Genomic DNA, 12,789 nt, shown 5'->3' on the forward strand with positions numbered 1-12,789 from the left:
CTTGTCACCAAAGTCCGATCGGCATCAGCGGTGTCATCGTTGTTGTTCCGAGTCTCCCCTTTACTCAATCTTTGTAAAGCCGAAATTATCCTGTCGTCTTTTGGAGATTGCTCGAACCTTATTTTGAAAATTGTTGGCGGTGAAAGATTATAGTTGGCCAAAATGAGTAGGTTATCCTGGGCCATTACAAATCCACCTGCATCAAACCTTACCTTCTACCAGAAACACTCAACGCCCTGCCACAGAGCTTGATTCTGCTCATTTCGGCAGCATCACAATCGCTCGCAAGTCCAACATGGCAACAACCTCAACAAGATGTTATGCAGCAGTCGCTGTCGGGGTCCAAGGGTGGTGTCGCCAGCGAAAGTGAGACGTGTAGTCAGATTGGCATCGACCTCCTCGCCCGTGGAGGAAATGCCGTCGATGCTTGGATAGGCACGCAACTGTGCGTCGGCGTGATTGGAATGCAACATTCGGGCCTAGGTGGTGGTGGCTTTAGTCTTATCCGGGACCAAGATGGCAACTACACTGTCATTGACTATCGTGAGGCGGCTCCTGCAGCGGCATTTCAAGACATGTACCTGGGCAACGAGAGGGGCAGTGTATTCAGCGGGCTTGCGGCTGGTGTCCCGGGAGAGTTGCGCGGACTGGAACTCGCACATAAGAGGTCCGGCCATCTGCCGTGGAAAGCAGTTGTGCATCCGGCAGCTCACGTCGCACGATACGGCTTCAAGGTCACCGAAGATCTCGTACGATACATGGACGCCGCGGTCGGCTACGCCAAATGGAATTTTCTTGTCGAAGATCCCAGCTGGGCCATCGACTTTGCTCCCCAAGGCACCTTGGTCAAGTTTGGAGATATCTTGACACGCAAACGCTATGCCGACGTCCTGGACGCCGTGGCAGAGGGCGGCGCCGAGGTCTTTTATACAGGCGCCATCGCCAACTATACCATTGCGGCAATCCAGGCAGACAATGGCACGATGACGTTGGAGGATCTGGCCGACTATGAGGCTATCATTCGCCCTTCCATTAACATAACGTACAGGGGTTATAAACTGTTCTCGTCTGGCGCTCCGTCCAGCGGAGCTGTCTGCCTAAGCACTCTAAAGACAATGGAGACATACAACACCGAGGACACAACGCACGGGAACCTGACGCTTCACCGCTTCATTGAGTCCATGAGATTTGCCTACGGCGCCCACCAGCAGCTCGGCGACCCCGCCTACGTCAACGACATTGGCGTCCTGGAAGAGGTGATGCTCTCGGCCGCCGGCGCGAACGCGACCAAGGCCCACATCTCGGACAAGACGTCGCGGCCGGTCGAGCACTACCTCGCAAACCCGTACTACTCCCAAGGGTCCCACGGAACCTCGCACATTGTCGCCGTCGATGCGAGCGGCATGGCCGTCTCGTCCACGACGACGGTCAATACGCTCTTTGGCAACCTCATCATGGTCCCCGAGACGGGCATCATTCTCAACAATGAGATGAACGACTTTTCGATCCCGGGCAAGACAAACGAGTTTGGGTACGCGCCTGCTCCGTCCAATTTTATCCGGCCGGGCAAGCGGCCCCTCAGCTCCATCACGCCCGTCATTGTCGAGCACCCCAACGGGACCGTGTATGTGTCCGTCGGCGCCGCCGGGGGTAGCCGCATCATCAGCTCTACCACGCAGGTCGTCTGGAGGATTCTGGAACAGGGGCTCAACATGACCGGCGCCATGGCCGAGCCGCGCTTCCATGATCAGCTCATGCCCAACACGGTGACCTTTGAGCTCGCCTTCAACAACCAGTCCACTGCCAATATGGCTGAAAGAAATCACAACGTTACTTGGGTCCGCCCGGGCGGGAGTGCTGTTCAAGGCGTCAGGATTACAGCGGATGGATTTGAAGCTGTCGGTGAACCACGACAGAAGAACAGTGGAGGACTAAGTCTCTAGATATTCATATAGATGATGAGTTTAGTGGATGGATGACTGGACATGGTATTTTATGAACGAGCAACTATCCATTTCGACTCATGTATATACGCGGATACATATGGTAACTTTTTGGTGTCGTCTAGATCACGATTCCACTGAGCTACTTATGGATCTGGTCGAAGCTATCCCTATTCATGAGGACAAGTTGAATTTTCTGTTTATTCGCAGCTGTGGAAATTGCAGTCTTGTTGGCGAGACCCAATCATCAGATTCAGTCCACTTCCCATACCTGAGGCTGATCATTCTCTTCCAGCAAGACCTTCAATGCCTGGACCGTAACCTCTACCACCTCGGCCCTTCGACTTTTCTTTGCGCAGCCTTTCAGAATCTCTAGGCCGTTTTCGGCTCTGACCATTTTTCGTGCCATCTTTCCCGTCTCTCCTTCGCATGAGATCAAATTGTAAACAATGAAAACACCACGGTGTCTCAGATCCTCGGACTCCTCAGCGCACAAGCCCAAGATCACCTGAACGCCACGATCCCGATGCACAATGGCTTTGACAATCGGCTCATAAGAGGTGAGCGACGCCAAAGCCCCGCCTGCAGCACTTCTTGTTCCTTCATCTTCGGCATCGGCAAGTGCAAGCATAATGTGTAATCGGTTCTTGGCCTGCGCCGAGTCTTCTGCGTATAGCATGATGCCTTCCGGACACTGAACAAGGTTGCAAACAAGTTCAACTGCAGCCTTGGAAACCATATTGTTGGAACTCAGAAGTTGTTCTTCAATCTCAGGCCATGCGGTGCGTATGATCGTCGTCCGACTATCATCATCAGTGGAGGCTAGGTTTGTGAGAGCCATTAATGCTTCAAAGGTAGGCAACAAGTCTCGTGTCTCCGCGGATGGGTCCGGTGGAACAATGGATAGAAGCGGTCGAATCGCAGAGTTTTGAGGACGTGCCCTTGTGCCACCGAACACAAGTGCAGGGTTTGTGCTAATCAATATTCTCGCAAGTGCTTGTGCTGCCGTCCTTTTGGCTGTTCCTTCTGTTTCTGGAAGCGCAGTCCAGGCAGCGATCAAGAGATTGACAGCTCCTTGTTGAGCCAGCTGACCTCTGATAGATGTAGCGACAGACAGTGAAGCAATGATTGATATGATAATCGATAGAGATGCGACGGAACCGTTCCGACTGTGCGTAACCAATACAGGCACAAGGTTGGCCTCGAAGACTGCCTTGCACCTCGCTGCTGTATGAGCATCGTCATTGAGAGGGTTCGGAGCCGCCAGTTTTCCTCCAGCATTAGCATATGCTTTCAACTGGCTCATCTTCTTCTCTTCATCCGATTGAGGAGGTTTGTATCGTGTAAGATTGAGAAATATGCTGAGTACGCCGTAAGTCACCGGCGATTTAGGGGTTGCTGCGGCCAAAATCTTGACCAGGTTCTTTAGTAGCTGTGGGTTGTGTGCCACTTCTTCCTTGACAGAAGGCTGGATCGTCGCGTATGCCAGTCCCTCCACTGAATGGTCCTTTTCCTGCTCTTCGTCTGCAAGTAGTATGGTTGTGAATTTCTTGGACAGATCCTCGATGCTTGTCGTGGCGAGCGCGACTCTGTCTTTGCCTAGTTCTCCGGGTTGCTGTTGATCTGTTGTTGTCGGTACCGCCTGGTTTCCTAATGGTCAGTCATTACCTGTTCCTTCTTTCTAAATCCAACGCAAGTGTTCGAAGACAGGTGAGGCGGCGGGGAGCTTTAATGTGCCTACTTTCAATTTGGCCAAGATGACGGCGGCCAGATTTTTGACGGCGTCCGAGTGTCTCTTCATGGCAATTGATCCTTGCGCGCCTTCAACCCCAGTGTCGACTGCATGCACCGCCGTCTCAAGTTCAGTCGGGTCTTCATCAACAATTTCTTCAAGCCATTCGGTGCAGTATTTTGCAATCGCCTCCCGGCAAACTGAGTTCATGGATGCGGCGTTGAGCATGTCCAAGCATGCAGTTTCGACCTTTCTGCTCTTCCACTTTCGTCGCATAAGCGGTCCCAGACTGGGCAAAAATCCCTCGGTGAGGAACATTTCGGTCACCATATCCGGGGATATGGGGAAAATGGATGAAGCAACGCAAAAAGCCACAATGTAGTCATCGTAGGTACCACGCTTGATCCTGTTGAAGAAGAAATGCGTAAGAGCCTTTGGCCCAGCATCTCCCGAAGCCTTGAAATAGGAAGAGACCGTCAAGATGGCGTGGCCACGAACGGCCGTGCTCTGTCTCATGTCCAAATAACTGAACAAGGTATCAACGCATACTTCGTCGATGATGCTGCAGATGGACTTGTGGGATTTGTCCTTCGCAGCAGCTTCCGCATCCTTGTTCAAAAGGGTAGTGAGCTTGTCGAGCGCTTGACAGGTATCGTCATCTTCTTGCCCGCCTTCCATCAACTGCGCAAGCATGAGTTGGGCTTGGCTAAGATTGTCCAGCTTCGCTATCTCCTCCTTTGAGGCGATGTCGCTCACGGGAGTTTCTTCCATTTTGGGAGGTGCGGAAAGTACAATGCTGCTTGTTCTCTTTATACAAAGAAACGATGAAACAGGCTGGTAGGACCTTGCTGTGTTGGTCAAGTCTGAGCAAAGGTATTCTCAGTAGTGGACAACACTGAACGAGCTGCCAAGGTATAACTGAGTGAGCCAAAGAGTGCCAAGCTCCATGCAAAGAGCACCGAAGCAGAACTTGCGTACAAAATCGTCTTGTAAGGCTCGCCTGTAGTAAAAGACACGGTCAGTAGATCTGACCGGTAGGCTCACTTGTTCCTGCAAAATGATGTGAGCACGCAGAAAGAAGGAAGAGATGGTCTGCTGGATTTGTGAGCTCCCACGTTTTATATGTGCATGCCCTTGGTCATGTACGCCACGACACGATGGGACGGCTTTGAATGACCCGTGAGGACGTCTGATTGGACGATGAGCAGATTCTGGGGGAGAGCTTCAGGGTATGATACTTTCTTGGAATCTGGTCACGGCAAACCCAGACTGGGCACGTCTTACACGAAGGACGAGACAAAGGTCCGGCTTGTCATTCGCTTGGGGTCGCTGCGTCACCCTGGTACAAGGCGTGGGCGGAGGTAGGTGATTCGACGTTGGCGGGCGCGGGATAACCAGAAGCTGGCTTATTATGAGGGGTACTGCTGCTGCACGACAGAGCTGAAGTGCTACCCACGGGAATGGATGGATGCCTGGCTGTATTGGTCAGAGTATTTGGTCAGGGACCTTGAGGAAAGACGTAATGCTACCTACGTACTTTGCTTTCTCCGTCTTTCGGATTTGTGTTGTCGTTTTGTTCAAAGGTCCGACGCAACAAAGGTCCAAAAGGTTCTACCTTGCCTGCCCCTCATTTATTTCATGTATGTTGTACCCTAAACTTCAGCTTTGGAGGGGTTCCACGCAAATACCCATACGCAAGTCTGTGTTCTGGAATATCCATGTGGGTTGCTTGCTACGACTACTTCAAAGTACATTGGGGATTGTGTTGTCTAATACATATATGGGCATTCCTAGAGATTTAACTGCTAGCAATAGACATATGTTCATAACTTTGAGTCCGATTAATCTCAACCACGCCAACATCGAATTGTCTTACCGTTTTCATTTCGCACCTTAGATACATGCCAACTGCTCTGAACAAGCAGTGACGTCTTGTCCTAGTACATTTACGAATCACAGCACTGAAGTTAGCGCTTGCAGCCGCAGACATCAACCGTAGCTTCAGTGGGTCCCTAGCGCCGGCAGATCGGCCAAAGCTTGACATATCACAGGCAGGGCCTGATACAGCCAAACTTCGTCCGTACACGAAGTCAATACACCAAGGAAATATTTTTTGGCGTTGGGGACGGGCTTGCTCAGTATGCAAATCCGAGACTGCATTTCTTAGTGGTACAAGACTTGAGAGAGATTGTGCCTCGTCGGTGGGGATTCCTCCTTTGACCAGCGCGGCCTCGACCCTCCAGAGCCCTTGTCCTCAGTGTCCTCGTGCTATTTCATCGGTTCGAAACAATGAATAGCATCGATGGATCGGCGCATTACGAGGTCGAGGCCACGGGCCAGACGCCGTCGCTCCTCACCCTAATCATCGACACGAACCCTCGCGCCTGGGCAGCCCTCGAGGACACGATCCCCTTCTCAAAGGCCATTGCCAATATACTCGTCTTTGTCAATGCGCACCTGGCCTTTGGCAACGACAACCAAGTCGCCATCCTCGCCGCACACTCGCACCGGGCAGTCTGGCTGTACCCGAAGCCACCCAAGAATGTACGAGGAGGTGGTGGCGGAGACCAAGATGGCGATGTCGAAATGTCGGGCACGATGAATGGACAGCAGAACGGCGGGGGCGGCGCCGCCGTGACTTCGGCCAACAAGTATCCCCAGTTCGCCTCCATCGAAGCCTCGATCCTCTCGTCGCTAAGGACGCTCATGGCCGAGAGCTCATCGACCGATCTCCCGTCCACTACCCTCGTCGCGGGTGCCCTGACCACGTCCTTGGCCTACATCCACAAGACGTCGCTCGCCTATGCGCCGCCCAAGCAGTCCACCGACCCAGCCAACCCGCTGACAACGGCATCAGCCGTCTCGTCGAATCCGACATTACACGCCCGGATCCTGGTCATATCCGTATCGGACTCTGACCCGGCGCAGTACATTGCGACCATGAACGCCGTATTCGCCGCCTCGCACGCTCGGATCCCCATCGATACGCTTTCCGTCTCCCCACACGCCTCGCCGACTTTTCTCCAGCAGGCCGCCTTCATCACCAACGGCTCCTACCTGTCTTGCGCCTCCAATCCGACCGGCTTGCTCACCTACCTCATGTTTGGCTTCCTCCCCGACGCCGAAGCACGTACACATTTGGTAATGCCGTCGCAAGATTCGGTCGACTTTCGAGCTGCCTGTTTTTGTCATGGCAAAGTTATTGACAAGGGTTTCGTGTGTAGTATATGTTTGAGCATTTTTTGTGAAGTACCTGATGGAGCCGAGTGCTTGACATGCGGGTCGAAACTGGCGCTCGGCAAGTTTGGTGCGAAACCAGTCGTCGTGCCCCGGAAGAAGAAGAAAAAGAAGAAGATCAACGGTGTCACAGGACGGGAGGAAACGGGAAGTGCAACTGGTACACCAGCTCCAGCATAGGGTCTGTTGCTACTGGCCAATTTCTCATGTAAAGGATAAAGCATGATAGATAACATGGCGTTTGGCGTTGGGTTTATCAAATGAACGGCATCTTTTCACGATTCAGAGCAATTTCCATATCAAGGCACGATTGAAGCATGTCTTTTGACAACGATCATAGGCAAATGTATCTTGTATTGTGCCTATCTGGTTTTCCCTTCGTGTCTTCACCTCTGAAACGATACAACGGCAGAAAAGTACTCTTTCTATCCTGGCCTTCCTTGTGTTTGGCCCTGCAAAGTACGCCCAGAGAAGCAGAATCTAGGTGGTGAGTCAAAGTCCATGGCGTTGACCAAGGTGGAATCAGAATAAGCACGCCTGAAGGTTGGGTATCATCTAAATAGGCGCGGCCGCGGGCATATGAAAAGGATGAGGAACTCCACGAAGAAGTGGCCATGAACCGACGGTAGTTGGATCAATATGAGAGAGCAACAAAGTTTGCTCAGCTTGATGCAATCTTTCTTGATCCTTGCGCAACTCCCATGCTGCCTTCACCCAGTCGGCTCATGACACAATGAGGCTGGCGATCATTACTAGACATGCTAGCCAACGCAAAGCTGTCTGTGTTATGCGCAAAGAACAAATAATAACCTCTGGAAGTCTGCTTCACGGCCATAGCACCAATGGCACTGGCAGACGGCGTTCGTAGCACACCAGGGTGCTTCTGGAAATCCTGAACAACAAAGTTCTCCATGAGAATCGTCTCATCCTCTTCGTGAACATCGTTTCCATCGGCTCCCCGTTTTGTCTCATAGTACAGTCGCTCCGCACACTTCTGAGATGCCTGTGAGATAGCCATGTGTTCACCTGTACCGCTGGTTACAACAGCCACAGTTTTCCAATCTGCCGGCTCGGCCGCCTTGTTTTTGTCCTTTCTTGTAGTGTCGCGCTCGTTGGCGGGACGGTCTGTCATGTCAGAACGCGGAATCAAGGCTGTTCCAATTCCAACCAATGCAGCGGGGCCAATGCGACCAATATGTTTCATGCCAATACCGCCCGATGAAGAACCAGCAGCCATATTTCCCCACTGGTCGATTGCAATGGCACCAACTGTATCTGTAATTTTGTCCTCACCTTTCTCATATATCAACTCTTGATTAGCAGTATCGGAAATCTCCTGATCGGATTTGGGTGAGTGGACCGAGCTAGGTCTATCGCCAGTCTCCATCTCACTCTTTCCATCTTTGCTCATTCCACGCTTGACTCGGGCCTTTTTTGGAATAGGTGAGCCTGGGTTTGTGCCTCCAGAGTTTGATCTCGGACTCGTAAGGGATCCGAAGAAACTTAGAGGACTACGATCTGTAGATACCTTGGTCGAGCTTCTGGGGCTAGACGAATTGTGCAAAACGGGTGGCAAGGCTTTCAGAGCGCTTGGAGTCATCGGCATGATTCTGCTGTCTGATGGTGTGGCCGGTGCAGGGGAATCAGGTTGTCCTTCGTTCCAAGTGCCCGTCGCAATGGCATTTGTATGGTCTCGCTTTTCATGACCCTTGTGCAAAGTATCATCTGTCGAAGAAGAAACATCAAGTGCAGGAGTTGAGTGGCCAAGAGCGTCTTCAGCGGATTTCAGTTCCTTGGCCCATCTCTCATAGCGGTCGAATGCATTTCTGGACACGAGCCATTCGTTGGGCACCAGGGGCATCCCATGTTTGACAGCAAAGTCCTTTGCACCCTCCCCTATAAGGAGATTTGGCGGCACTCTTCGAAGGCTGAGAGCTTTGTGGCTCTCCAGTAGTATCATCTTTGCCAGGCTAATGGGATTCTTGATGTCTAATTCTGCATGTCAGTTCAAATACCAGGTCGGAAAACAAGAAGGCCTGCTTACTGGGTGTCGCACCACAAGCGCCACTCCTGCCATAATGGTCGACGATGGTCGCGTCGCATTCGACAGTCCCATCAATGGCCAAGTTGCTCCCAAACCCAGCGTTCGTAATTTCTCTATCCTCCAATACCTTGATTGCTGCCTCAACGCCTTCGACGGCCGAGGCCCCCAACTTGAGTAACTTCATGGCAGCACGGGCCGCACTATCGTGATGTCAGTATTCATTGGCGCTTCACATAATCCCCTAAAACGTACTCGCTGCAAGCATCTAGATGTAGTCTCTCATTGGTAGTGCTGTGGTATCCCGCACCCGCATGGATGAATATGGCTGCAACTGCAGGCTTTGCGTGGATACTGCGTTCATCCGGTCCATCAGACCACCACACGTGACTGCCTGGCTCTCTGTACCAGTCAGGGGTTTCGGCATCATGTGAGAAAATGGGATCATCAAGATCTTCGTGAATTATGCGCGTCGGTGAATCGTCAGACATTTCGGAGTTCTCGCCATTAGCAGGTTGTTCGGCTTTTGTGGTATCATGCTGGCTTGGTCGTGGCGAGATGGGGTGGTCTTTGCCAAGTTTTCTCTTTCCGAGTGAAGATGTCAGGAAGGGAGAAGACCCATCCTCGCTCAGATGAGACATCGGATTGTGTCGTGTGTTGGATAAAATGCTCTGTTTGAGATGGGTGACGCGGAAAGAGCTTGCTGGTAACGAGGTAACTATTGCTGCCCGATTTTGAGAGCTGTTGAGTCTGGGCAATCAAAACGGGCAATCACAAAGATGACAGAGTGAACCTCACCGCAGAGGTTGACGGAATCTTTGGGGGAAAGGCTACGCTTTGAGGTCTTCTCCGTGGAAATAGAAGTGTAGGGCCGGTGTGTGCTAGTTATCAACTGGAGAAGTAACGCGAACGGCATACGATTTTAGTGTTGGGTGAAGTCCATGAAAGAACTCAATAGTAATACTTAATAATGTCTGGGAAGGGATTGTCTCTTCCAACGAGGTGGGTATGATCTCTCCTTGGGAGGGATACAGGATAAGAGGCTGCAGAAAAGGAAAGGATGGAGAAGGAGGCAAGTAGATCATCGCACTCCTGCTTCAAAAAGGAAGAATTATTTGACCAGCTAGTTCCAGACCGAGTGAGCCCCGGTTACCTTGGACCGCCTTATATCAAGGTAGTTTCCACGTCTTTGAAGGAATGAAATGTGCAGTTGCCAGTTTTTCAGTCCAATGTGTCGGCTTTGTGGCATCAATCTCTAGGTCCTGTAAAATCGCTACTTCCAACTTATGATATCTGAAGCGCCACTGATATTGCAGACCAAAAACAGTATGACGGGGAACGTGAAATAAACGAAACTGTCCAGGTCAACAGCTTGCCACGTCTTGTCGTAGTGCTTCTTGCGAATCGGTCGGGTGTCTAAGAGAATCAAAACGAAAGACCTTCACATGGATCACCCACCCATGGATTTAGACAAGCAGGTGCATACCCTTTGACTATATTCAGGTTGCCCATGAAAATGGAGAGTCAAAAACCAAATTGTGGCTCCCAAGAGGAAAGGAAGCTCCAATTAGCACTAATTTGGTGGGGCTATCCAATTCACCCCACATTCGATCCCGGCAAACCTGGCTCAGAGACCCAGCGCTGAGGGGCCCCCCGGGTAGCCAGCACCAGCCGCTCCAGCTTACCACACTTGCACCGCCACAGAAGGTCGTCACAGGCACTACCGTACCTACAGCTCACCCCCCTATGAGCAGGCAACGTAATTCCACCCATTGAAGGAGACGCCGACAATAGCTGCCCCGCGGATCCAACATTCCCCCAGGTCGACACCGACATCTACCTTTCCCCAACACGCCGGAGACGGGCTTATCATACACTCGAATTTCCCTGTCCTCGCGACTGTCATTCTCTCAAGATGGCGAACCAAACGCCGGCCGTTGTCATGGACAAGTAAGTGCTCACCCCCAAACCCCGCAGTCGCAAGTAGTCCCCCTAGACTAGACGACGGCGGAGCGATGGACTCACGATACTGACCTGATTCTGCAGCGGTACGGGCTTCTCGAAGCTTGGTAGGACAATTCCAAATCCCCGGCAATCCGATTGCCACTCCGCGCCGATCGAGAAGCTTACTGGGAATGTCACATGTTCATAGGTTTCGCCGGTAACGATTCGCCCTCCTTCGTCTTTCCGACCGCGATAGCGACCAAGGGACCCGCCGCTGGTGCTGCTGGTACTGGATCTGGTAGACCAGCAGTCGCCAACAAGCCCTCCTTCTTGACTGGAGGCGCTGGAGCTGGTGGCCATCTTTCAGCCAAGCGAGGCACCGAGGACCTGGACTTCTTCATTGGTGATGAGGCGATCGCAGCTTCAAATGGGCCCGGTGAGCTCCTATACCTGCCGATGCAATGCAGAGCGCAGTTCTGATGGAATTATAGGATATGGCTTGCACTACCCAATTCGACACGGTCAAATAGAAAACTGGGTATGATCAACTAGGAGAAACAACCTCCGAATGCATGTCGGCTGACAAAGAGTCCAGGACCACATGGAACGCTTCTGGTCAAACTCCATTTTCAAGTATCTCCGAGTCGAGCCTGAAGACCACTACTTTCTTCTCACCGAGCCTGTACGTCTACCAGTGTATAAGACACGAATGAACCTTCTGGCCCTTGATCCTAGCATCATGAGACTGACCATCAACCACATTAGCCCCTGAACCCTCCTGAGAACCGAGAAAACACCGCCGAGATCTTCTTCGAGTCGTTCAATTGCGCCGGTCTCTACATTGCCGTACAAGCTGTTCTCGCACTTGCTGCGTCATGGACGTCCTCCAAGGTGTCTGATCGTTCTCTCACGGGTACGGTTATCGACTCTGGTGATGGTGTCACCCACGTCATCCCTGTCGCCGAGGGTTACGTCATTGGCTCATCGATCAAGTCCATCCCAATTGCGGGTCGAGACATTACCTACTTTGTTCAATCGCTGCTCCGAGACAGAGGCGAAGCCGACAGCTCGCTCAAGACTGCCCAAGAAATCAAGGAGGAGTACTGCTACGTATGCCCGGACATTGTCAAGGAGTTCTCCAAGTTCGATCGCGACCGAAGTCGCTTTGCCAAACACGTTGTCACCCAGCCTGGTGGCCGTCAAGTCAGCGTGGACGTTGGTTATGAACGTTTCCTGGCTCCTGAAATTTTCTTCAACCCCGAAATTTACTCGTCCGACTTCCTCACACCCCTGCCCGTTGTGGTTGATGGTGTTATTCAGCAGAGTCCCATTGATGTGCGACGAGGCCTGTACAAGAACATCGTGCTGTCGGGAGGTAGCACCTTGTACAAGGACTTTGGCCGTAGGTTACAGAGGGACATCAAGCACCTTGTGGATGCGAGAATCCGCGCCAGTGAAGTGCGCAGCGGTGGCGCCAGGAGTGGTGGCCTTGAAGTCCAGGTCATCACCCACAAGCGACAACGGCACGGTCCCTGGTTTGGTGGTAGCTTGCTAGGACAGACTCCAGAGTTCCGCTCGTATTGTCACACAAAGGCCGAGGTATGTCTGTTCAGGTCGATCTTATTGGATCATACTAACTTTCCAATAGTACCAAGAGTATGGCCCTGGAATCGTGAGAAGATTTGCTCTGCTTGGCGGACCTGGTGGCTCATAGAGCAAACAACCAGGAAATGGTTTAGATTAGACAAGGAGCAAACCACAGACATTGACCAGAATATGGTGGAAGTTGGGCGTAAGAAAATGAAACCAGATTTTGACCATCCGACGTGGAAAAAACAAGCATTTGATATGTTCATTTTTGTGACTTGCAAAGCATGCGTCGGACGATTTTA

The 12,789-nt window shown here is 51.8% G+C and overlaps 5 protein-coding genes across 5 annotated transcripts; 3 read left to right on the top strand and 2 right to left on the bottom strand.

Annotated features, from left to right (window-relative positions):
• Positions 1-320: 320 nt before the first annotated feature.
• On the top strand, positions 321-1,943 carry PFICI_03682 (uncharacterized protein; the record flags this gene model as incomplete). Its single annotated transcript, XM_007832263.1, has 1 exon — positions 321-1,943. The coding sequence occupies one exon, from the start codon at positions 321-323 to the stop codon at positions 1,941-1,943; it is 1,623 nt and encodes a 540-aa protein (XP_007830454.1).
• A 253-nt stretch (positions 1,944-2,196) lies between these two features.
• On the bottom strand, positions 2,197-4,446 carry PFICI_03683 (uncharacterized protein; the record flags this gene model as incomplete). Its single annotated transcript, XM_007832264.1, has 2 exons — positions 2,197-3,585; positions 3,685-4,446. 2 exons carry the CDS (start codon positions 4,444-4,446, stop codon positions 2,197-2,199), a joined length of 2,151 nt encoding a protein of 716 aa, XP_007830455.1.
• A 1,518-nt stretch (positions 4,447-5,964) lies between these two features.
• Positions 5,965-7,092, top strand: PFICI_03684 (uncharacterized protein; the record flags this gene model as incomplete). Its single annotated transcript, XM_007832265.1, has 1 exon — positions 5,965-7,092. One exon carries the CDS (start codon positions 5,965-5,967, stop codon positions 7,090-7,092), a length of 1,128 nt encoding a protein of 375 aa, XP_007830456.1.
• A 481-nt stretch (positions 7,093-7,573) lies between these two features.
• PFICI_03685 (uncharacterized protein) lies at positions 7,574-9,594 on the bottom strand (the record flags this gene model as incomplete). Its single annotated transcript, XM_007832266.1, has 3 exons — positions 7,574-8,901; positions 8,957-9,156; positions 9,209-9,594. The coding sequence occupies 3 exons, from the start codon at positions 9,592-9,594 to the stop codon at positions 7,574-7,576; spliced, it is 1,914 nt and encodes a 637-aa protein (XP_007830457.1).
• Positions 9,595-11,095: 1,501 nt separating this feature from the next.
• On the top strand, positions 11,096-12,611 carry PFICI_03686 (Actin-related protein 3; the record flags this gene model as incomplete). Its single annotated transcript, XM_007832267.1, has 5 exons — positions 11,096-11,333; positions 11,389-11,435; positions 11,493-11,579; positions 11,663-12,496; positions 12,546-12,611. 5 exons carry the CDS (start codon positions 11,096-11,098, stop codon positions 12,609-12,611), a joined length of 1,272 nt encoding a protein of 423 aa, XP_007830458.1.
• Positions 12,612-12,789: the final 178 nt, after the last annotated feature.

The sequence above is a fragment of the Pestalotiopsis fici genome (genome assembly GCF_000516985.1).
Source record: "Pestalotiopsis fici W106-1 unplaced genomic scaffold PFICI_Scf_2, whole genome shotgun sequence".
NCBI classification, from domain to species: Eukaryota; Fungi; Ascomycota; class Sordariomycetes; order Amphisphaeriales; family Sporocadaceae; genus Pestalotiopsis; species Pestalotiopsis fici.